Here is a 25695-nt window from a genome sequence, read left to right on the forward strand (position 1 = left end):
CTTTTTATACTTAGAAAATTGAAAATTTGGTTAAGTTTTGTGTTTAGGTCCACTTTATTCCTACAGTATCAAAGCTATTGCTTTCATACTTGCAGCACTTATTAACTATCATAAGGGGACTGTGCAGGCAAAGTTATGTAACTCTGACTGGCATTTGGACAGAATTATGGGCCCTTTATACTTAGAAAATTGAAAATTTGGATTAGTTTTGTGTTTTGGTCCACTTTACCCCTAAAGTATCATAGATATTGCTTTCATACTTGGAACACTGCAAACTATCATAAGGGTACAGTAAAAGGACAAGTTGCATAACTCTGGTTGTCATTTTTACGGAATTATGGCCCTTTTTTGACTTAGTAACTTTGAATATATGGTTAAATTTTGTGTTTCGATCCACTTTACTTCTAAAGTATCAAGGCTATTGCCTTTAAACTTCAAATACTTTCATGCTATCATGAGGTTACTGTACCTGGCAAGTTGAATTTTACCTTGACCTTTGAATGACCTTGACTCTCAAGGTCAAATTATTAAATTTTGCTAAAATTGCCATAACTTCTTTATTTATGATTAGATTTGATTGATACTTTGACAAAACTACTCTTACCTGACATACCACAATAGACTCCACCCAAACTATCCCCCCTGCCATCCCCCCCTCCCCCGAAGCCCCCCCCCCCCCCCCTAAATTATTTTTTTTTACCCACTTTACTCCCACCCCACCCCCACACAAATTTTTATTAATTTAATTTTGAATACCGTCCAACCATCGCACCCAAGAATCCCCTCCACCCCCCCCCCCACCCACCCCCCCACCCCCGAAATTTTTTTTTTTTTTTTTTGCATTTTTGGAAGATAATGTAATAAATGTCCACAGCCCCACACTATACACCCCTCTTCACTCCACCCCTCCCTCCTTTGTGATTGAAATTGAGAGTCCCTTCACCTTTAAAAAGAAAATAGATGAGCGGTCTGCACCCGCAAGGCGGTGCTCTTCTTATCTTTCAATACAATTTGTTGCTTCTTGATTTGTGTCTGTCATTCAATCACTTAATCAAAACAACTTTGTCAGTTTTGTTGAATTGAAAACACTGTCCTTCGGCATTGAAATCTTGCAAAAACAACAAAAATCATGTTTATGCTAAAAAGTATATTTAATCGAGGATGAAAAAGATGTTGCATTATAGAAAGAAATGTCCAAACAATGTTTGTTCGATAGAAAAATAAACAATTTGGTTGCAATATATCATCAATGAAACAGTACTTATTTTGAACCATTTTAAAAAAGTTCAATTGATTAACAAAATTAAACAAGGTGTTTCAAAAATGATTTAGTTTAAGACATTAATTGATGCACAATATACATTTGAAATGTATGAATTTCATCCACTTGATGCCTGCCAGTAACGTGTCGAGCATGTTGATAAGAACGCTTCTTATTATTAAAAAAATCAAATTTTCTATGAAGTTCCAGTCTAGAAAAGTTGAGCCCATATTTTACCTTGACCTCTGAGCTTGAGAAACATTTGACCTATAAGTTTTACCTTTGCGCTATGGTCACATTAAACAAAAACCATGCTCTCTGCAAATGCTTATCATTTGTGACAATTTATTTTAAAATTGAAAAATTTAGTTTCAGTCCATGTCAAGCTGTGCCTTTGATCTAAGTGTAACATTGACCTTTGAGGGAAACGAGCCTTGTACAGGACAGACTGTCACCAGTAACTTGTTCAAATTATTTCTAAATTGCATGTTAAGTTTATGTCCTAATTAGCTGTGTTATGCCCATTAATGACCTTTGACCTAAGTCTGATTTTGATCATTGAGCCAGAGACAATGGCCTTATTTCAGTGATCATGTGTGCACGTAATTTTTAACCCTTTAAGTGCGGGAACCGAATTTTAAAGGTCTTTGCAAACAGTTTGGATCCAGATGAGACGCCACAGAATGTGGCGTCTCATCAGGATCCAAACCATTTGCTATTTTTATAGTATTCATTGAAAAAAATCGAAGAAAATGCTAATTTTAGAAATTCAGCAGACAATATTTTAGCAGACGACAAATTTCCCAGCATGCAAAGGGTTAAAAAGCCAGATGAATGATGAAGTTGTACTGCAGACAAGCTTTTTTTTTACATAATTGACCTTTGACCTCCCCATTTAACCTTGACCTTTGAGCTTGGGAGCGAGGTCCTGCAGAATCACTGTCTGTTCATGATGATTAGTGGCAAGTTATTTGATATTGCCCGAAGAATAACACTTTTACTGTCCAGATAAGATAGGAATTAAGGAAACACATGCAAATACAGTTAACTGACATTCTGACCTCTATATCATGATAAGCATTATAAGACTTTAACAACAATGGAAATAAACAGTTTGATCAACATAAATCTCAATGTCACAGATACAGTGTCCCTTAATTCTTCTTATATTTGATCATAATTATTTATCAACAATACAAACTGAAAATGTTTTTCTTAAACATCCGGTTCTGTAACAAAGATACAACAAACAATACCACAATTTAAATACAAAAATCTTTTCTTTTTTAGATTTTCTTTTACAGTATCATGCAACAATACATTTCAAAGATGTGAAATACTTGGACTTGACTCTGTGTCACAGTTATACAAACACCTATAGTTAATTCCAAAAACAGATCCATAAAAATGTCAAAGAAATGTGCACACTCTTAATGTCAATGTTCCACTATAACTGTATGTGTATGTCAAACACTCTGAACACATATTGTTCAAACAACTCAGTTTCTGAGTGGATACAAAGGTATTGTTCAAAGCTATGTCACCGTGCTTTCCTGGAGCTATGACGTGTCCATGGCTGCATCCTTGGCCATTATCTTTGCCAGCTTCTCTTCAGTGAGACGGCGTTCTGAAAAATAGTAATGTGTAACATGATTTTAACATGCAACTGTATACAAAATACTACGAGTAAACATGATTTTAACTTAAGACTGTATACAAAAAACTAAGAGTAATCACAATTTTAACTTTAGACGGTATACAAAATACTAAGAGTAAACATAATTTTAACTTTAGACTGTATACAAAATATTAAGAGTAAACAAGATTTTAACTTAAGACTGTATACAAATTTGAAAATGATAAGAGTAAACATGATTTTTACTTTAGAATGTAAACAAAATACTAAAAGTAAACATGATTTTAAATTTAGACTGTATACAAAATACAAGTAGACATGATTTTAAGTTAAGGCTGTATACAAAATACAAGTAGACATGATTTCAACTTTAGACTGTATACAAAATACGAGTAGACATGATTTTAAATTTAGACTGTATACAAAATACGAGTAGACATGATTTTAACTTTTTAGACTGTATACAAAATACGAGTAGACATGATTTTAACTTCAGACTGTATACAAAATACAAGTAGACATGATTTTAACTTTAGACTGTATACAAAATACCAGTAGACATGATTTTAACTTCAGACTGTATACAAAATACGAGTAGACATGATTTTAACTGTATACAAAATATGAAGACTCAACATAAGCCTGTACACAATGCTGGCCCAAGGCCCACATTTTACTTACCATAGTCCTCTCTGTCCATGCCTGCCAGAAGGAACAGAGCTCTCTCCTCACGCTGCAGCGGTGAGTACATACACAACTCCTCATTATGCACACCACACAAGGCTATGTTACACAATGGCACACTATGGCTACAAAATGAGAACAGACTTAACAGTCACATTACATGAAAAAGTGCTATTGTAATTATATGTTGATAATTTGTCAGTTAACCATTCTGTTGATTTCTCTCATGTTACACAGTATAGTGTTTGCATGTTTATTCATATATAAGTATTTTTTAGGGTTAAGAATCCTAAATAAAATTCTAACACGGCACACGACTTGCATTCTATAGACAAAGAAGGAAATCAAGTGTGGGTTATTCTGCAATAAATTATGGGCGGAGCTTAATGTTTCGAAAATAGTTCCGAATAAATAAATATTGCAGTAAAATGCACATGCTAAAACCCACTCTAAAAGAAATGTAGTAAATGTAGCATGTATATAAATGTTATGAAACAACAAATTGTATATTTGGTGATAAGTGGCATAACCACGCCTGCAAAGAATGTTATTCGTAAAGAAATGTAATTAAGAAAACATTTATAGCACGTCAGCTTTTCAGTAGCATCAATAAACGTGATGTCATTTTGTTTCTACGATTGTTGTTCTCAATGAAAGTGAAGTCATTTGCAAAATATTTATAAATGAAAACGACGTCATATGTTTGTACAATTTAATAACGTCACTAAATAGTGAAGTTTGTACTAAGAAGGGCGGAGTATTGAAAAATATAGTTCATGTCCAAAAGCTTGAACCAAATCAATCAGAATCGTGTTAGAATTGAAATAATATTTTTCTATGAAATATAATATTTTTCTATGAGTGCTTCGCATTCGTGATTTAATTCCTACGCATCTATACTTCTTACTGTGGGCTATTCGACAACAAACCATTATTTCTTAAGTATCCCTTGCTTGTAGAAAAAAAGATTTAAATAAAACATATACATGTACAATGTTCAAAACTGTTGATAGCAGAAAAAAAGATTTACATAAAAAGTATTTCAATGTTCAAATATGTTTATAAACAGCTAATGAGTGTACAAATTCCTAATACAATATTTAATGTAAGTGTTTGAACTTACATGTTCTTGGGTTTGTAGATAAACAGGATACAACCCTGATCTGAAAATGAAACATTCACTACATTACAATGATGGAATTAAACATATTATTTTGAATATGATTATTAATTTAAGAATATATTCAATCTAAGGAAAAAGATTTATGCAAACTCAAAAATGGTAAGGTTACAATTAGTTCTCTATTAATGCATTTGACTGCTGATATATAAGAAATGATTCTCAAACTATGATCATTTAAATATGTTTTGTACATCAATATTATGAAAGCATTATTTTGTTTCAAATATAAATTGACACATATTTTTGCCAAAAAAATGACAACGTAATTTTAATATCCTGCTCTCATGATAAGAACTTCTGGTTAATGGTTCTTTTGGTACAAATGTAAAAAAAACTTTAATACTAGTTTCATTTGTTCCTTTTTATTATAGAAATAAGCGTTGGAATGTTCCATATTTTATCATTTGATTTAACCATGTTAAATCCTTAATTTTGCCAGCACAGAGCCGACAGGCTCCATAACCATAATCAATTTAAAGCTCAACTTTACTCATAAATGTAACACACATAGTTATTGGCCAATGATTTCACCATTTACCACTCAGATATGCATTTTGACGCTTTTGTATTCCCTTAAAAAGTCTAATTAAATAAAAGACCATTCTTAATAAATTCACGTTATGAGGCTTTATTTTCAACCCTTAGATACTGAAAAGCAGTAAACAGCAGAAATCCTACACAAACTTTGAGTTGCTCGTAGGCTGTTCGGGTTTCATGCTGGTTGCATATAGTCATATTAACTTAACCTCTTAATTAAGTGGGATAGGGTTTAGGATATAATGAGTTTCAGCCTAAGAATGTTTCAAGTGCCAGTGCCAGCTGCGTACCTGTGGCCGCAATGTCAGTTTGCGCCTGTGTACTCAGACTGGTTATCTTCACTGTCTCATAGTACGCCAGTCTAAGTAGGTCGTCACGGTCGATGTTCACAAGCTGGCGGCCAATGAATGGGTACAGCAGTCCCAGCGCCTGGGAAGTTCAAACAATTAATTCTCGTTCTGGGAAATCTGGGCTTGATACATGTGTGTAAAGTGAAGTCTGAGATAAGCATGTGGAGGCTTATCAGCCATGACACTTTACCCATGTATAGAATTATTTGTCTAAAGTAATTATACACTTAAGATAAACCAAGTTTACAATGAAAGTACTGTGCTGTGTCTGATAAGCCTGTGTGGACTGCGTAGGCTAATATGAGACGACACCTTTTGCACATGCAGTAAGCCCAGTTATCCCAGAGTGAGGCTGAATTAAGTTCTGTTACTTACCCCAATGTTTCAGATCGAATCTTCAGCTTTTGGGCGATAAAATTGGAAAAGGACCAAAGAAATTTAAGTTTGTGCGCCTATTGGGCCGACATATATATGTTACCGGTTCATTCCTACAGTAACAAGAGATGTGTTTGTCAGAAACACAATGCCCCCTATTGCGCCGCTTTGAAGCCATAAATTTGACCTTTGACCTTGAAGGATGACCTTGACCTTTCACCACTAAAAATGTGCAGCTCCATGAGTTACACATGCATGCCAAATATGAAGTTGCTATCTTAAATATTCAAAAAGTAATGACCAAACTTTAACGAAGGTAAAAGTTTTAGGAAAGAACAAGAGATGTGTTTGTCAGAAACACAATGCCCCCCAATGCCGCTTTGATTTTTTTTTTACCTTTGACCTTGAAGAATGACCTTGACCTTTCACCACTCAAAATGTGCAGCTCCACGAAAGGTAAGTAAGAGATTAAATGGAGAAGTGAATTTTTTATTATTTTTATTTTTGACCTTTGACCTTGAAGGATGACCTTGACCTTTCACCACTCAAAATGTGCAGCTCCATGAGATACACATGCATGCCAAATATGAAGTTGCTGTGTTCAATATTAAACAAGTCATGATAAAACTTAAACGAAGGTTAAAGTTTTAGGAAAGAGAAATACAATGATATTTGACCTTTGACCTTGAAGGATGACCTTGACTTTTAACCACTCAAAATGAGCAGCTCCATGAGATACACATGCATGGTAAATATCAAGTTGCTGTGTTCAATATTAAACAAGTTATGATAAAACTTAAACGAAGGTTAAAGTTTTAGGAAAGAGAATTACAATGATATTTGACCTTTGACCTTGAAGGATGACCTTGACTTTTAACCACTCAAAATGAGCAGCTCCATGAGATACACATGCATGGTAAATATCAAGTTGCTATGTTTAATATTGCAAAAGTTATCGAACTTTAACCAATGTTAAAGTTTTGGGACAGAATGGCAAAGAAACAGACAGACAGACAGACAGACAGACAGACGGATGGACGGACGGACGGACAGACAGACAGACAGACAGATGACAAAGATACAGACAGACAAACAGACAGACAGACAGACAGAACAAAAAAAAATATACCCCCAATCTATCGATCCGGGGGCATACAAATACAATGATATTTGACCTTGAAGGATGACCTTGAACTTGACTTTTCACCACTCAAAATGTGCAGCTCAGTGAGATACACATGCATGCCAAATATGAAGTTGCTATCTTCAATATTGCAAAAGTTATCAAACTTTAACCAAGGTTAATGTTTTGGGACACACACAATGAATGAATGAATGACAGACAGACAGGCCAAAAACAATATACCCCCGATCTTTCGATCCAGGGGCATAAAAAGTAAAGTCTTTTGAACGATCATATCTCAGAGTTTTTATTTTTTCGTCTACACTGCTGAGGGTTCGAATTACAAATACAATGCTAAGAAAGTAATATTCGTAATACTTTGCCTTTTATCGTTATTATTGTTGTAGTATAGTTGTTTATCTTATTAGATTACATGAATTTTGTATGAATATATGTATTACTATATGGCAAAAATAAAATGTATGTGTATGCAAAAAGTTAAAGTTTTCTATCGAAAGATGACATGTTAGGATTCACTTAGGATTAATGGCAAGCCTCAAGGCCTTAAAGGCATGGACAAGAGCTGTCCATGGAAATCGTTTTAACCATGAATAATTTAATCTCCTAAGTTTATTGATAAGTTTTATTTGAAGAAATTTTTTATTGAATTTAGTTTTTAGTTGTTTTCTAATAATTTTAGATAACAAAACTGTATGAAAGATTTTTTATGATTTAGGACAAATGTCCTGAAATAATTTACCATTCAGGAAATATGTCCTGAGGAAAGTGGGACCAATCTGAAACACTGTAACCCCCGAAAGAATACTCACTTCTTATTGGATTCACAGTGTCAAATTCTGACTGTAACTATGGTTACTCATAATTTGTCAGTAGCAGTATACATACAGTCAGCAAAACAGTTTTTTCATGTAAAATTTAATATGATTGTGTAATAAAAAAATGTAAGAAAGAGATTTACCGGTGAGATTAAACTCATGCCTTTATTTTAAATGTAGTGGAATACTAAATTATATTTTTATAAAGGCGTTCAACTAAACTGTCCAACTTAGATATGTTACGTTTGTTTTCATGATTGCAAAAAATATCCTACCTCATTTGTCATCATGACGGGGCATGGTGACTTCACTTCAAATGGAACATAAGGGAGCTCGTAGAAAAACTTAACCCCAAACTGCTTTCCAAACTGAAATGTATGACAATCTGGTGCATCAGGATTTAGTAATTTTAACTCAACACACTGTAAAATGATGTTCTATTATCAGTTACCAGACAGACGCTGAATAAGAAAAACCTGAAAATAAAATATTTAGATGTTTGTTCCCTGTATTGAATCTCCAATTTAGGGACTCCGAGGAAACACTTACTCATAAAGTGTATACAAAAGCTGCCCATTTCCGAATAGATTCAACAAATTAAGGAGCTATACCTCAATCCACATATATTGTAACACAACTTTTGCAGCATTTAAAAGGTTGAAATCAGCTAAAACAAGGTGAGGTCATCACATTAAAGTTTACCATCACCCATCAAATTTTGAACCTAAATATAATTTAGAAAGATACATATCATATGGGAAAAAGATTAAATCAAACCCCATTTCATATGCTTTATTAATAGTGTTTTCAAATTCCCTAAATTCAAGGTAAGGTATTCACATATGTTATACAAACACTGTGCAAATATGTTAAAGATATCTCTTAAACCTAGTTCCTTAAACCTTTCCCCTATAAGAAACAAAGTGAAAATGGCTTTTGCAACCAGCATAAAACCAGAACGGCCTGCGAGTAACTCAGTCTGTTCAGGTTTTATGCTTTTTGCTGCTCATTAGTATCTAAGGGTTGGAAATGAAGCCTTGAAAATTTGAATCTAGTAAGAAAGGTTTTTAATTAAATTGAACTTTCTAAGGGACTTTAAATGCATAAAAATACGTATCTAAGTAGTCAAGTGTAAAATATATATCTAAGTGGTAAAGTTTTAAATACGTATCTAAGTGGTAAAGGGTTAAATTCATATCTAAGTGGTAAAGGGTTAAATATGTATCTAAGTGGTAAAGGGTTAAATATGTATCTAAGTGATAAAGGGTTAAATATGTATTTAAGTGGTAAAGGGTTAAATACGTATCTAAGTGGTAAAGGGTTAAATACGTATCTAAGTGGTAAAGGATTAAATACGTATCTAAGTGGTAAAGGGTTTAATACGTATCTAAGTGGTAAAGGGTTAAATACGTATCTAAGTGGTAAAGGGTTAAATATGTATCTAAGTGGTAAAGGGTTAAATACGTATCTAAATGGTAAAGGGTTAAATACGTATCTAAATGGCAAAGGGTTAAATACGTATCTAAGTGGTAAAGTTTTAAATACGTATCTTAGTGGTAAAGGGTTAAATACATATCTAAGTGGTAAAGGGTTAAATATGTATCTAAGTGGTAAAGGGTTAAATATGTATCTAAGTGGTAAAGGGTTAAATATGTATCTAAGTGGTAAAGGGTTAAATATGTATTTAAGTGGTAAAGGGTTAAATACGTATCTAAGTGGTAAAGGGTTTAATACGTATCTAAGTGGTAAAGGTTAAATACATATTTAAGTGGTAAAGGGTTAAATACATATTTAAGTGGTAAAGGCTTAAATACGTATCTAAGTGGTAAAGGGTTAAATACGTATCTAAGTGGTAAAGGGTTAAATACGTATCTAAATGGTAAAGGGTTAAATACGTATCTAAATGGTAAAGGGTTAAATACGTATCTAAATGGCAAAGGGTTAAAAACGTATCGAAGTGGTAAAGTTTTAAATACGTATCTAAGTGGTAAAGGGTTAAATACATATCTAAGTGGTAAAGGGTTAAATATGTATCTAAGTGGTAAAGGGTTAAATATGTATTTAAGTGGTAAAGGGTTAAATATGTATCTAAGTGGTAAAGGGTTTAATACGTATCTAAGTGGTAAAGGGTTAAATACATATTTAAGTGGTAAAGGGTTAAATTCATATTTAAGTGGTAAAGGCTTAAATACGTATCTAAGTGGTAAAGGCTTAAATACGTATCTAAGTGGTAAAGGGTTAAATACGTAACTTAGTGGTAAAGGGTTAAATACGTATCTAAATGGCAAAGGGTTAAATACGTATCTAAATGGTAAAGGGTTATATACGTATCTAAGTGGTAAAGGGTTAAATACGTATCTAAGTGGTAAAGGGTTAAATACGTATCTAAGTGGTAAAGGGTTAAATACGTATCTAAGTGGCAAAGGGTTAAATACGTATCTAAGTGGTAAAGGGTTAAATACGTATCTAAGTTGTAAAGGGTTAAATGCGTATCTAAGTGGTAAAGGGTTAAATATATATCTAAGTGGTAAAGGGTTAAGTACGTATCTAAGTGGTAAAGGGTTAAATACGTATCTAAGTGGAAAAAGGGTTAAATACGTATTTAAGTGGTAAAGGGTTAAATACGTATCTACGTGGTAAAGGGTTAAATACAAATCTAAGTGGTAAAGGGTTTAATACATATCAAAGTGGTACAGGGTTAAATGAACCATGCTCTGGGAATGCCTGTGTTTCAAGTGTAGTCTCAGATTTAATTGAGAAGTCAGCACAGGCTTTCCAGGAACAAACATTTCTGCATATATGATTTTTTTGTATTAGTAAAGTCTCTCCTAAACCAAAACCAGTCAAGTAAAGAGTCATTCCTCATTTGCCTGTACTGATTGCACAGGCTAACCTGGGATGACAATTTACCGACATGCAGTAAGCCTCATTTTTCCGGAGCACAGCTCAGATGTATTTTGAGCAACTTACGTTCTTGATGAAGTTGTTCTTGTTATACTGCACCAGGGTCTTGATGGTCTTTGTAGAGTGGTACAGCTCGTTTTCTCCACTGAACTTCAGACATGTGGGATCCCATGTGTCATTAATCTTGAAAAACTCTCTGGTAACCATGGAAACAAACATTACCTTAGTAATGAACACATTGACATAGATTATAACACTGATTTATGCTTGTTAAGCTTTAAAGCACCACTAGAAACTTGAATTTGATTTTTTTTTCAATTCTTTGAAAATAAGTTTTTTTCATTGACTTCATTTTTATATCATTTTCACAACTCAAGCACTAACTGAAACCATTTTCTCAGTACATGTATTTGAATGAAGAGCACACTAGCCTCAAAACAAAGGGATTGTATTTTACAAAGATTAAAAAAGCCCTACAAGAAATGTTGGAAATATGGCTTTCTTTCTTAAATTCAAACGCATTTATTATTTGATTTTCTCCATTTTGCCATTTCAACAAAATACTCACTTGATTGTCAACCATTGTTCATCATACTTTTCAAGAAAAGCAAGTGGATCTCTAAATGAAGCCAAGAGTTGTGGTGGCTTTGGTGCAACATAGCTGAAAACACAACAGATCATTATCATCCACAGTGAACAGATGTGTGAGTACTACCGTGTTACTTGTTGCCCCCAAGCCTATAAAAACAAGAGGGCCAAGATGGCCCTAGTTCGCTCACCTGAAAGGAGTCAGTTCATTCAATCTTTACCAAACATCAAACTTGACCTTGATATTGTCCAGACACACATTCTGGTCAAGTGTCATCATTATTGAACCAAAACTCTGGCATATGGAGTGATTTTGTTTTTGTAAGATTTGACCTGAAGGCCTATATTTTGAGTTGACCCTCCTTACCAAACATCAAACTTTGCTTCCAAAAATAAATATTATGACCAAGATTCATAAAATCTGAAACAAAATTGTGACCTCTAGAGTGTTTACAAGGATTTTGTATAATATAATGAAAATTTGGAAAATCTAAGGGCAATAATTATGGCATTTATTATGTGATATATATAAAACCAATCTTTCACCAAGTTTCATGATGATTGGGCAAAAAATGTGACTTCTAGAGTGTTCACAAGCTTATATATAAATATAAGAAAACTGCCCCCCCCCCCCCCCCCCCCCGCCAGCCATGTTAAAACTGACCGGAACCATTTTCAAACTCAATTCTCATATCAAAGAAACACATTTTCTGACCAAATTTCATGAAAATTGGGCAAAATGTGACTTCTACTGTGTTCACATGTTTTCACTACATATAGAGAAAAATGCCCCGCCCACTGGCAGCCATGTTTTTTCACCAATCTGGACCATTTTCGAACTCGACCAAGATATCAATAAAACCAATGTTTTGACCAACATTCATGATGATTGGGCAAAAATTGTGACTTCTAGAGTGTTTACAAGGTTTCTCCATAGCCAAATTAGGAAAACTGCCCCCCCCCCCCCCGGCAGCCATATTATTCAACTGACCGGAACCATTTTCGAACTCAACTCTCATATCAAGGAAACAAATGTTCTGACTAAATTTCATGAAAAATGGGCCAAAAATGTGACTTCTAGAGTGTTCACATGTTTTCACTATATACATATTGAGAAAAATGCCCCGCCCAGTGGCGGCCATGTTTTTTCACCGATCTGGACCATTTTCCAACTCGTCCGAGATATCAATAAAACCAATGTTTTGACCAACTTTCATGATGATTGGGCAAAAATTGTGACTTCTAGAGTGTTTACAAGGTTTCTCTATAGCCAAATAAGGAACACTGCCACTATATACATATAAAGAAAAATGCCCCACCCACTGGCGGCCATGTTTTTTCACTATGATCCTAGGCATAGGCCTTCTTGAGTTATCATCTGGAAACCATTTTTTTTAGTTGAAACACCGTGACCTTGACCTATGACCTAGTGACCTGAAAATCAATAGGGGTCATCTGCGAGTCATGATCAATGTACCTTGAAGTTTCATCATCCTTGGCATAAGCGTTCTTGAGTTAAACAATTTTACTATTTTGGGTCACCTCAATGTACCTATGAAGTTTCATGACCCTAGGCGTAAGCGTTCTTGAGTTATCATCCGGAAACCATTTTTCTTAAGTTGAGTCAGCGTGACCTTGACCTTTGACCTAGTGACCTGAAAATCAATAGGGGTCATCTGCAAGTCATGAGCTATGTACCTATGAAGTTTCATGATCCATAGCATAAGCGTTCTTGAGTTATCACCCGGAAACCATTTTACTATTTCAGGTCACCTTGACCTTTGACCTAGTGACCTGAAAATCAATAGGGGCCATCTGCAAGTCATGATCAATATACCTATGAACTTTCATGATCTTAGGCATAAGCGTTCTTGAGCTTTCATCCAGAAACCATTTTACTATTTTGGGTCACCGTGACCTTGACCTTTGACCTAGTGACCTCAAAATCAATAGGGGTCATCTGCGAGTCATGATCAATGTACCTATATACATATAATACACGTTTTCGAAGGCATGATCATCTGCCGGCGCTCGAAAAATTGGAACGGATTTTGAGGGCACCCGCAGATGATCATGTCCAAGAAAATGAGTATTTTCGCTATTATTACATAAACAAATCACACATACCAAAATAAATTAAAATAACATGGGGAATAATATGTCTTGTTCATTCGACATCGACAAAATAATTCAACTATTTCAATACAGTTCAAGGTTGTGTTTTACATATGCCTCACACGGGCATCATCCGAAATAACGAGGCTTTACCTGCGGATAGGCAGTTTTCGATTTAAAATGTGTTTAAACAGTGGATTAATGCAAAATTGAAATGCAGCCGCGCAAAGTAAGAAATCAGGAATTGTTTTGGAATTTACAGCAGGAACGTTGAAGGTACATAAACACTTACATTTATAGCATAGTCTTTTGAAAGTGTTGAGTAAATAACCTTAACTTCATTGGTGTTGCCAATAAAATAAAGCTGTTGTCAAGAGAGTGCAAATGGTATAATTAAAAAAGTGGATTGAAATAGTCATTGCCATTTTCCCTGCATGCATGAGGAAACTGGTACTTATTCAGTTCCCCATTTATGCTTGGAAAGTCGTCAAAGGCTGGAGAACGGAAGTAACTGCGCGTGGACCAGATTATGGATATGAAAAACACATAACAGGGCTTGAACGGCATGTGAATCGCCTTTTAATACACCATTTCTCATGTTCAAGCCCTCCTTTTGCCAAGTTTGTGCAACCCGCCAGAGGGCATTATGGATAGAGTTTATGCAATAATGAAGCTGCTTGATCCTAGGCGTAAGCGTTCTTGAGTTATCATCCATAAACCATTTTACTATTTCGGGTCACCGTGACCTTGACCTTTGACCTAGTGACCTCAAAATCAATAGGGGTCATCTGCGAGTCATGATCAATGTACCTATGAAGTTTCATCATCCTAGGCATTCTTGACTTATCATTCAGAAACCATCTGGTGGACAGACATAGGGGCTGACATGAGCAAAACAATATACCCCCTCTTCTTCAAAGGGGGGCATAAAAATGTGACTTCCATAGAGTTCGATCACAAGGTTTGACCGAAACTATTTTTGAACTCAACTCTCGTATCAAAGAAACAAATGCTCTGACCAAATTTCATGAAAATTGGGCCAAAAATGTGACTTCTAGAGTGTTAACATGTTTTTACTATATACATATAGAGAAAAATGCCCCACCCACTGGCGGCCATGTTTTTTCACCGATCCAAACCATTGTCGAACTCGTCCAAGATATCAATAAAACCAATGTTTTGACCAACTTTCATGATGATTGGGCAAAAATTGTGACTTCTAGAGTGTTTACAAGGTTTCTCTATAGCCAAATAAGGAACACTGCCACTATATACATATAAAGAAAAATGCCCCACCCACTGGCGGTCATGTTTTTTCACCGATCTGGACCATTTTCGAACTCGTCGGAGATATCAATTAAATCAATGCTTTGACCACCTTTCATGATGATTGGGCAAAAATTGTGACTTCTAGAGTGTTTACAAGGTTTCTCTATAGCTAAATAGGGAAAACTGACACACCCATTGGCGGCCATGTTTTTCAACAGACCGGAACCACTTTTGAACTCAATCAAGATATCATTAAGACAAACATTTTGACAAAGTTACATGAAGATTAAACATAAAATGTGACTTCTACAGTGTTTACAAGGTTTTTCTCTTTTTTTTACCTAGTTACCTAGTTTTTGACCCGGCACAACCCAGTTTCGAACTCGGACGAGATTTTATTGGGGCAAAGCTTCTGACCAAGTTTCATGAAGATGGGACAACAAATGTGGCCTCCAGAGTGTTTACCAGCAAGTGTTAACGGACGGACGGACGGAAGACAGACAAAGACCGGTCAGAAAAGCTCACCTGAGCAATCAGGTGAGCTAAAAATGCTATCAATCTGATTCTCATCGACCTATGGAACTCCTGTAATCGAGACAATATCGCACACATGTAAATCTTTGTTTTTCAAAACCTATAAAAAAACACTTTATTTCACACTATCGCACAATCAAGAGAAACCTTTATCTGACGCTGTCTAATAGCCCATGGAAACTTCTATTTTAAACAACCACAAGGCAAATGGAACCCTCCATTTCATACATCAATGGAAACCGTCATTTCAGACTATGACATGGTCAATTAAAACTTTATTTGAGACTATCACGTGGCCAATGGAAACTTAATTTGAGACTATCATATGGCCGCCAAAAAAATTTATTTGAGACTATCACGTGGCACATGGAAAACTTTATCTGAGACCATCATACGGCCAATGGAAAACTTTATTTGAGACTATCACTTGGCTAATGGAAAACTTTATCTGAGACCATCATGTGGCCAATTGAAAACTTTATTTGAGACTATCACTTGGCCAATGGTAAACTTTATTTGAGACTATCATGTGGCCAATAGAAAACTTTATTTGAGACTATCACTTAGCCAATGGAAAACTTTATTTGAGACCATCATGTGGCCAATGGAAAACTTAATTTGAGACTATCACTTGGCCAATGGAAAACTTTATTTGAGACTGTCATGTGGCCAATTGAAAATTGTATTTGAGCCTATCACATAGCCAATGGAAAACTTTATTTGAGACTGTCATGTGGCCAATTGAAAATTGTATTTGAGACTATCATGAGGCCATGAAATCCACGTTTTTAGTCTATCTAACAACTAATCAAATCTTCTTTTTCACAGTATCAAAAAGCATATGGAAACCTCAATATCCAATTATCACACAAAATATTTTAATAGCGTTCTTTCAGACTATCAAACAACATCTGGAATCCACTACTTCACACCATAGCAGAGCCTATGAAAACCTCAACTTAATCAGATTATCCCACAGGCTGTGGAACACTATTTCTGACAAGCAAATAACCCATGGAACACTCAATTTCAAACGGACACAACCAATAACAAGGGACAAAATTGTCACAAAACCAGGTTTTCATTGTGAAAAAAAAATCTGATAAAGGGAGAAAACTCAAACTGATCTTTTGAAATGAACAAACAAAATTAACCCCCTTTGTAAGTTTGTTTAAAAAAAAAAAATCTATTTTTAGTCGTGGCGACCTTGACATTGGAGATATTGACGTGATTCTTTCGTGCGACACACCGTACCATGATGGTGAACAAATGTGCCAAATGATTTTAAAATCTCACAATGAATGACATAGTTATGGCCAGGACAAGCTCATTTATGGCCATTTTTGACCTTTGAACTCAAAGTGTGACCTTGACCTTGGAGATATCGACATAATTATTTCGCGCGACACACCGTCCAATGATGGTGAACAAATGTGCCAAATGATTTTAAAATCTGACAATGAACAACATAGTTATGGCCCGGACAAGCTTGTTCCGCCAGCCCGCCAGCCAGCCAGCCCGCCAGCCAGCCCGCCAGCCAGCCAGCCAGCCCGCCCGCATTCACCAATCTAATAACCAGTTTTTCCTTCGGAAAACCTGGTTAAAAACCTGGTTAAAAACCAACAGTTAGGTTGACCACAGTGGCTATGAAACACTTTTTCTGACAAACAAATAACCCATGGATCCCTAAATTTCAGAATGACACAACTAATGGACCCCAACAGTCAGGTTGACCACACACCTATAGAGCCCTATCCTATAGCTGCACTCACATCTAACCCTGTTGCCACCTACTTGGGATCCAGCATGGGTGGAGGGCGTGGAAAGGTCTTGGTAACCGTCTTCACTGTCGTCCTCAGTGATTGGTCAGTGGTCTCCGTAATCCACTCTATCTGGTCACATGAAATCTGACACAGCAGCTTCTTGGGCGCAGTCTTAGAGACTGGTTTATCAGTTTGATTTTCTGGCTCAGCTGTTTCCTTGGCTTTTGCTTCCTCATTTTGCTTCTCATCTTTCAGCTTCTTCTCTTCTTTCAGCTTCTCCTCTTCTTTTAGCTTCTCTTCTTTCACTTTGGCTTTTTATGTAGATATGAATGGTTATAGTATTGAGAGTTGTTTAACCCATTTTTGCCTAGTGGACTGTCCCATCCTTTTTAATTGGATCAATTTTTTTTCGAAATTAGGGATGTCTAGTATACTCATTGCTATATTTAGAATATTTCTTACAGAATTTCCTTTAAGCGAACATCGCAGACCCTGATGAGACGCTGCATCATCCGTCATCTCATCTGGGTCTACGCTGTTTGCCAAGGCCTTTTTTCTAGAAGCTAGGCATAAATGAGTTAAGAGATCTTTTTAGCAATTATAAATCCTCCTGGTTCTTTGTATTAAAATATTACGTACAATTCATGATATGTCAATAATGAAATAAAACTTTTCAAAATATATGTAACAATCAGAAGGACATTTATATTCAAATACATGCTTGATCAATATGTCATAAAACTCGAGGGTTAACAGAATCCAAATATTGCTTGCTCATCCATTTCAAACAAAACTAGAGCTTTGTCACAGACGTGACGAATAACCCACATGCCGCATTGACACATAATATTTTGCATGACGCCTTCACAAAAAACAGCGGACACCATGCTCAATTTTTAAAACGCACTAAGTGACCCCTTGACCTAGTTTTTGACCCAGAAAGGTCCATGTTCTAACTTGGCCTTAAGATCATCTCCTTAAAACTTCTGACCAAGTTTGGTGAAGATCGGATGTAAACTACTTGAATTAGAGAGCGGACACCATGCTGAATGTTAAAAAACGCACTAAGTTACCCAGTGACCTAGTTTTAGGTCCAGAATGGCCCATGTTCAAACATGTCCTAAAGATCATTTAGATAAAATTTGTGACCAAGTTTGGTGAGGATTGGATGAAAACTACTTGAATTAGAGAGCAGATAACATGGTGAGGTTTAAAACGCACTAAGATACCCCGTGACCTAGTTTTTGACCCGGCATGACCCATATTCAAACTTGACCTAGACATCATCTAGATACAACTTCTGACCAAGTTTGGTTTAGATTGGATGAAAACTACTTGAATTCGAGAGCGGACAACATTGTGATGTTTAAAACACACTAAGTGACCCCATGACCTTGTTTTGACCCGGCATGACACATATTTAAACTTGTCATAGACATTATCATGATACAATTTCTGACCATTTTTGGTGAAGATTGGTTAAAAACTACTTGAATTAGAGAGCGGACAACATGAGAGGTTTAAAACACACTAAGTTACCCTGTGACCAAGTTTTTGACCCTGCATGGCCCATGTTCGAACATTACCTACACATCATCTAGTTACAACTTCTGACCAAGTGTGGTAAAGATCGGATTCAAACTACTTGAAATAGAGAGGGGACACCATGCTCAATGTGTAAAACGTACTAAGTGACCCTCTGAACTAGTTTTTGATCTGGCATGGCCCATGTTCGAACTTGGCCTTCAGATCATCTAGATAAAACTTCTGACCAAGTTTGGTGAAGATCGGATGAAAACTACTTGAATAAAAGAGAGGACACCATGCTGAATGTTAAAAAACGCACTAAGTGACCCCATGACCTAGTTTTTGACCCGGCAAGGCCCATGTTCGAACTTGGCCTAGACATCATGTGATACAATTTCTGACTAAGTTTGGTTAAGATCGGATGAAAACTACTTGAATTAGAGAGCTGACAACATGCTGAATGTTTAAAAAGAACTTAGTGGCCCCGTGACCTAGTTTTTGACCCGGCAAGGCCCATGTTTGAACTTGGCCTAGACATCATCTCGATACAACTTATGACCAAGTTTGGTGAAGATCGGATGAAAACTACTTGAATTAGAGAGCGGACAACATGCTGAATGTTTAAATCGCACTAAGTGACCCCGTGACCTAGTTTTTGACCCAGCAAGGCTCATGTTCGAACTTGGCCTAGACATCATCTAGATACAACTTCTGACCAAGTTTAGTGAAGATTGGATGAAAACTACTTGAATTAGAGAGCGGACACAACCAATATTATAAAACCCTTACCACAAGCTTGTATCCAACCAATATTATAAAACTCCTTACCTTGTATCCAACCAATATTATAAATTCCTTACCTTGTATTCAACCAATATTATAAATTCCTTACCTTGTATCCAACTGAGTTCTGTGGTCTTTACAAACACTGCACAGAAGAAGCCTGCTGTGTTATTGTCATGGGGCAATACTCGGATACTAAAATACACATGAAGAGCTTTCAAAAACAAAGAAGCCGTCTCTAGGTATACTGGGCTTAATGCATGTGTGTCAAGTATTGTTCTTGATTAGCCTGTGTAGTCTGCACAGGCTTAAAAAGGATGACCTTTTCCTCATTTTTTTTATCCTTTATTTTAAGAAAGTCTCTTCTTAATAAGGCTAATCTGGGACAATACTTTAGGCACATGCATTAAACCTTTGCATGCTGGGAAATTTGTCGTCTGCTAAAATGTCGTCTGCTGAATTTCTAAAATTAGCATTTTCTTCGATTTTTTTCAAAGAATATTATCAGAATAGCAAACAGTTTGGATCCTGATGAGACGCCACGTTCTGTGGCGTCTCATCTGGATCCAAACTGTTTGCAAAGGCCTTCAAAATTTGGTTCCCGCACTGAAAGGGTTAAACAGTTTTCCAATAGACCAGCTCAAATATACTATACATGGAAAGTAAAATACAAACTTATCATTACTAGACATGTGTCCATAACAAAGAAAATTCCCCAGCCTTCCAAAGATTATTACAAACCCCTATGAAATTACCTAACACAGGTGTGAAAGGTACCATGCTTGCAATTATTTATTTCTATATAGTTTAATCACTCAAGCAGTATTACTTAAAATAAACATAGTAATACAATAGTCCCCTTAACTTTGACAACCTCACCATTTCACAATTGTTTATTACCCTCATAATCAAATCACATGGATGAACAGCATGTTTGGTAGAAAGGTGAACGTTCTGACAGGTAGATGTGGTATGTTGTGCATCACAAGGTACTTACCTTTACTGGTGGTAAGCCATAGCCTCCGTGCATCACAAGGTACTTACCTTTACAGGTGGTAAGCCATAGCCTCTGTGCATCACAAGGTACTTACCTATACAGGTGGTAAGACATAGCCTCCGTGCATCACAAGGTACTTACCATCTCTCCATGTGGTAAGCCATAGCCTCCATGCATCACAAGTTACTTACCATCTCTCCAAGTGGTAAGCCATAGCCTCCATGGATCACAAGGTACTTACCTATACAGATGGTAAGCCATAGCCTCCCTGCATCACAAGGTACTTACCTTTACACGTGGTAAGCCATAGCCTCCGTGCATCACAAGGTACTAACCTTTACAGGTGGTAAGCAATAGCCTCTGTGCATCACAAGGTACTAACCTTTACAGGTGGTAAGTCATAGCCTCCGTGCATCACAAGGTACTTATCATCTCTTTATGTGGTAAGTCATAGCCTCCATGCATCACAAGGTACTTACCATCTCTCCATGTGATAGCCATAGCCTCCATGCATCACAAGGAACTAACCATCTCTCCATGTGGTATGCCATAGCCTCTGTGCATCACAAGGTACGTACCATCTCTCCATGTGATAAGCCATAGCCTCCATGCATCACAAGGTACTTACCATCTCTCCATGTGTAAGCCATAGCCTCTGTGCATCACAAGGTACTTACCATCTCTCCATGTGGTAAGCCATAGCCTCCATGCATCACAAGGTACTTACAATCTCTCCATGTGTAAGCCATAGCCTCTGTGCATCAGAAGGTACTTACCATCTCTCCATGTGTAAGCCATAACCTCCATTCATCACAAGGTACTTACCATCTCTCCATGTGGTAAGCCATAACCTCCATTCATCACAAGGTACTTACCATCTCTCCATGTGGTAAGCCATAGCCTCCATGCATCACAAGGTACTTACCATCTCTCCATGTGTAAGTCATAGCCTCTGTGCATCACAAGGTACTTACCATCTCTCCATGTGGTAAGTCATAACCTCCATGCATCACAAGGTACTTACCATCTCTCCATGTGGTTAGCCATAGCCTCCATGCATCACAAGGTACATACCATCTCTCCATGTGGTTAGCCATAGCCTCCGTGCATCACAAGGTTCTAACCATCTCTCCATGAGGTAAGCCATAGCCTCCGTGCATCAAAAGGTACTTATCATCACTCCATGTGATAAGCCATAGCCTCTGTGCATCACAAAGTACTTACCATCTCTCTATGTGTAAGTCATAGCCTCCATGCATCACAAGGTTCTTACCATCTCTCCATGTGGTAAGTCATAGCCTCTGTGCATCACAAGGCACTTATCATCACTCCATGTGGTAAGTCATAGCCTCTGTGCATCACAAGGTACTTATCATCACTCCATGTGGAAAGCCATAGCCTCCATGCATCACAAGGTACTTATCATCACTCCATGTGGTAAGCCATAGCCTCCGTGCATCACAAGGTACTTACCATCTCTCCATGTGGTATGCCATAACCTCCATTCATCACAAGGTACTTACCATCTCTCCATGTGGAATGCCATAACCTCCATTCATCACAAGGTACTTACCATCTCTCCATGTGTAAGCCATAGCCTTCATGCATCACAAGGTACTTAACATCTCTCCATGTGATAAGCCATAGCCTCTATGAATCACAAGGTACTTACCATCTCTCCATGTGTAAGTCATAGCCTCTGTGCATCACAAGGTACTTACCATTTCTTTATGTGGTAAGCCATAGCCTCCGTGCATCACAAGGTACTTACCATCTCTCCAAGTGGTAAGCCATAGCCTCTGTGCATCACAAGGTACTTACCATCTCTCCATGTGAAAAGCCATAGCCTCAGTGCATCACAAGGTACTTACCATCTCTCCATGTGATAAGCCATAACCTCCATTCATCACAAGGTACTTACCATCTCTCCATGTGGTAAGCCATAGCCTCCATGCATCACAAGGTACTTACCATCTCTCCATGTGTAAGTCATAGCCTCTGTGCATCACAAGGTACTTACCATCTCTTTATGTGGTAAGCCATAGCCTCCATGCATCACAAGGTACTTATCATCTCTTCATGTGTAAGTCATAGCCTCCATGCATCACAAGGTACTTACCATCTCTCCATGTGTAAGTCATAGCCTCTGTGCATCACAAGGCACTTACAATCTGTCCATCTGTAAGTCATAGCCTCCATGCATCACAGGGTACTTACCATTTCTCCATGTGTAAGTCATAGCCTCCATGAATCACAGGGTACTTACCATTTCTCCGTGTTGAGCCATAACCTCCATGCATCACAAGGTACTTACCATCTCTGTTTGTGGTAAGCCATAGCCTCCGTGCATCACAAGGTACTTACCATCTCTACATGTGGTAAGCCATAGCCTCCATGCATCACAAGGTACTTACCATCTCTGTTTGTGGTAATCCATAGCCTCCGTGCATCACAAGGTACTTACCATCTCTCCATGTTTAAGTCATAGCCTCCATGCATCAAAAGGTACTTACCATTTCTTCATGAGTTAAGCCATAACCTCTTTTCATCACAAGATACTTACCATCTCTCCATGTGGTAAGCCATCCCCTCCATGCAGCACAAGGTACTTACCATCTCTCCATGTGGTAAGCCATAGCCTCCTTTATTGGAGGAGGGAACACAGACGTGGGGAACGTGCCTTGAAACCCGACGCCTGCCTGCTCAAAGCTTTCCAGAATCAGACCTTCTTCAGACATTACCTGTCACATGACAAGGACAACTGATCATTCGAGCCCCAATCTGGGAAAAATAGGCTTAATGCATGTGCATAGTGTTCTCCCATATTAGCCTGTGTAGTCTGCATGGGCTAATCAGTGACGCTTTCCCCTTTAAAGGATTTAGGTGGAAAGTTTGGTCACTGAATAGCCTGTGCAGTCTGCACATGCAGACTTTACACACATGCATTTAGACCAGTTTTCCCACAGCGCGGATCATAATCTTTATTATCAGGTTGTCATAAATGATTATAAGGTTGTCAAAAACTATTATCAGGTTGTCATAAATGATTATAAGGTTGTCAAAAACTATTATCAGGTTGTCATAAATGATTATAATGTTGTCCAAAACTATTATCAGGTTGTCATAAATGATTATAAGGTTGTCAAAAACTATTATCAGGTTTTCATAAATGATTATAAGATTGTCAAAAACTATTATCAGGTTCTCATAAATGATTATAAGGTTGTCAAAAACTATTATCAGGTTGTCATAAATGATTATAAGGTTGTCAAAAACTATTATCAGGTTGTCATAAACGATTATAAGGTTGTCAAAAACTATTATCAGGTTGTCATAAACGATTTTAAGATTGTCAAAAACTATTATCAGGTTGTCATAAATGATTATAAGGTTGTCAAAAACTATTATCAGGTTTTCATAAACGATTATAAGGTTGTCAAAAACTATTATCAGGTTGTCATAAACTATTATAAGGTTGTCAAAAACTATTATCAGGTTGTCATAAATGATTATAAGGTTGTCAAAAACTATTATCAGGTTGTCATAAATGATTATAAGGTTGTCAAAAACTATTATCAGGTTGTCATAAACTAATTATCAACACATTGCAGATATATTTCATTGTTTTAAACCTTAAAAAAAAACTATTTGAAACTTTTATAGGTGGTCACCAATATACACAAAAATCGAAACAATCACAATATCAGGTTGTCATTAACTTAAAATAAAAAGTTAACCCATCAGATACATCGCGAAAAAAAAACATGTTTGATTATCTTGTACTTCCAGTCATTTCAAAATTGCTATGAATGTCACAGACTCAGCCCCCAAGTACTTTGCGAAATCGCTTAAGATTTTTATTAAAACTGCTTGTTCAGTTGATTTTTGTGTGTGTGAATTCTGTCTGTAAAGCACAGTTTTTAAATATGTATACAATGTTGTACATTTTATTGAAAGAGTTAATGCATTTAGATACATAAGATCATAGGTTACATTACATCTAAGCCCCCTGTTGGTGCCAGGTAGCCTTAGCCAATTTGGCCTTTGGTGAAATGTGACTGGTCATAAGCAACAATCATATGAGTTGTAGAAGACAGACAGGTTAGGAAAGATGGCTTTTAATATTATAAGTCCAAATTTTGTAAAGGTCAGGATCAAACAAGGACCAAGCATATCTAAGGGCTGGAAATGATATAAAGAAACAAGACTATTGCCAAACAATATAGTCCCCTACCGGCTCCACCATTGTCAGAAATTCCACCATTGTCAGATTTTTTTTAATTTGTTGCCATAGCAACCAGAATTTTTGATGTAGAAACAAAATGAAATGACGTGCATAATGTCCATGTTGCCATCTATCCATGTTTCAAGTTTCATGAAAAAATATTAAGGACTTTTAAAGATATTGCAGGATCCAGAAAAGTGTGACTGACTGACAGACTGACAGACAGACAGACAGACAGACAGACAGACAGACAGACAGACAGACAGACAGACAGACAGACAGACAGACAGACAGACAGACAGACAGACAGACAGACAGAGTGCAAACCATAAGTGCCCTCTGGTGAAACCGGTAGGGGACAATAAGTGTTTAAGTATTAAATTTGTGCAAGCTAGATGAAACAGTTTGTTTCAACCTATTTATTTTAGCTGGATTGCATCGAAATCCTAAGGCTTATTTGAAACGCTCTTGAGTCCGTTTCCTGGGATTAGAACCAGTACTTGATGTCTTTGGGGGAGATCTTAAGAGCGCTCCCACTGTGGGGATAGAACCAGTGACCTCCGGATCGCTATGCGGACACCATATCCACTACGCCAGTGCCATATGCCGCAATTTATGATAAACTAAACCTGGCACAAAAAGGAAGGAGAACCACTCTATGCCCTTGAATAATTATGATTGGGGCGTAAAAATTCACGTTTGAAAACAAAGGTTAATCATGTTTGTAGCATATTTATCATCAAATAAGTAAAATATGTAAAACTTTGTGCTTCAAACAGAAGAATCAGCAACAACAAACGCAAGTGCATGAAATAATTTATCCTATATTGGAGTTCCATTCTGGGCAAACTGCATAAGCATAAAGTATCTTCCCAGATTAGCCTGCGCAGATTGCACAGGCTTACCTGCAGTGTTCTCCATAAAAAAAATGTAACCAGTTAGATTTTCAAAGTAGCCAGCGACTTAGCACAAAAATAGGCGTTTTTTGTGCCATTTCAAATAAAA

General features: G+C 36.7%; 1 protein-coding gene across 2 annotated transcripts in view; it reads right to left on the reverse strand.

The window, feature by feature from the left end:
* Nucleotides 1–1132: 1132 nt before the first annotated feature.
* The window catches only part of LOC127842475 (RNA cytosine-C(5)-methyltransferase NSUN2-like), a 44197-nt gene continuing 19634 nt past the window's right edge, over nt 1133–25695 (reverse strand). For both annotated transcript variants that reach the window (XM_052372004.1, XM_052372005.1), the window contains 10 exons: nt 23079–23206; nt 19578–19663; nt 17190–17469; nt 11458–11550; nt 10956–11085; nt 8261–8353; nt 5592–5730; nt 4705–4744; nt 3579–3706; nt 1133–2888 (listed from right to left, as the gene is read on the reverse strand). In XM_052372004.1, the coding sequence (XP_052227964.1) occupies nt 2821–2888; nt 3579–3706; nt 4705–4744; nt 5592–5730; nt 8261–8353; nt 10956–11085; nt 11458–11550; nt 17190–17469; nt 19578–19663; nt 23079–23206 (1185 nt within the window). In that variant the 3' untranslated portion in view covers nt 1133–2820. The remainder of the gene's footprint in view (nt 2889–3578; nt 3707–4704; nt 4745–5591; nt 5731–8260; nt 8354–10955; nt 11086–11457; nt 11551–17189; nt 17470–19577; nt 19664–23078; nt 23207–25695) is intronic.

The sequence above is a fragment of the Dreissena polymorpha genome, chromosome 8 (assembly GCF_020536995.1).
Source record: "Dreissena polymorpha isolate Duluth1 chromosome 8, UMN_Dpol_1.0, whole genome shotgun sequence".
NCBI classification, from domain to species: domain Eukaryota; kingdom Metazoa; phylum Mollusca; class Bivalvia; order Myida; family Dreissenidae; genus Dreissena; species Dreissena polymorpha.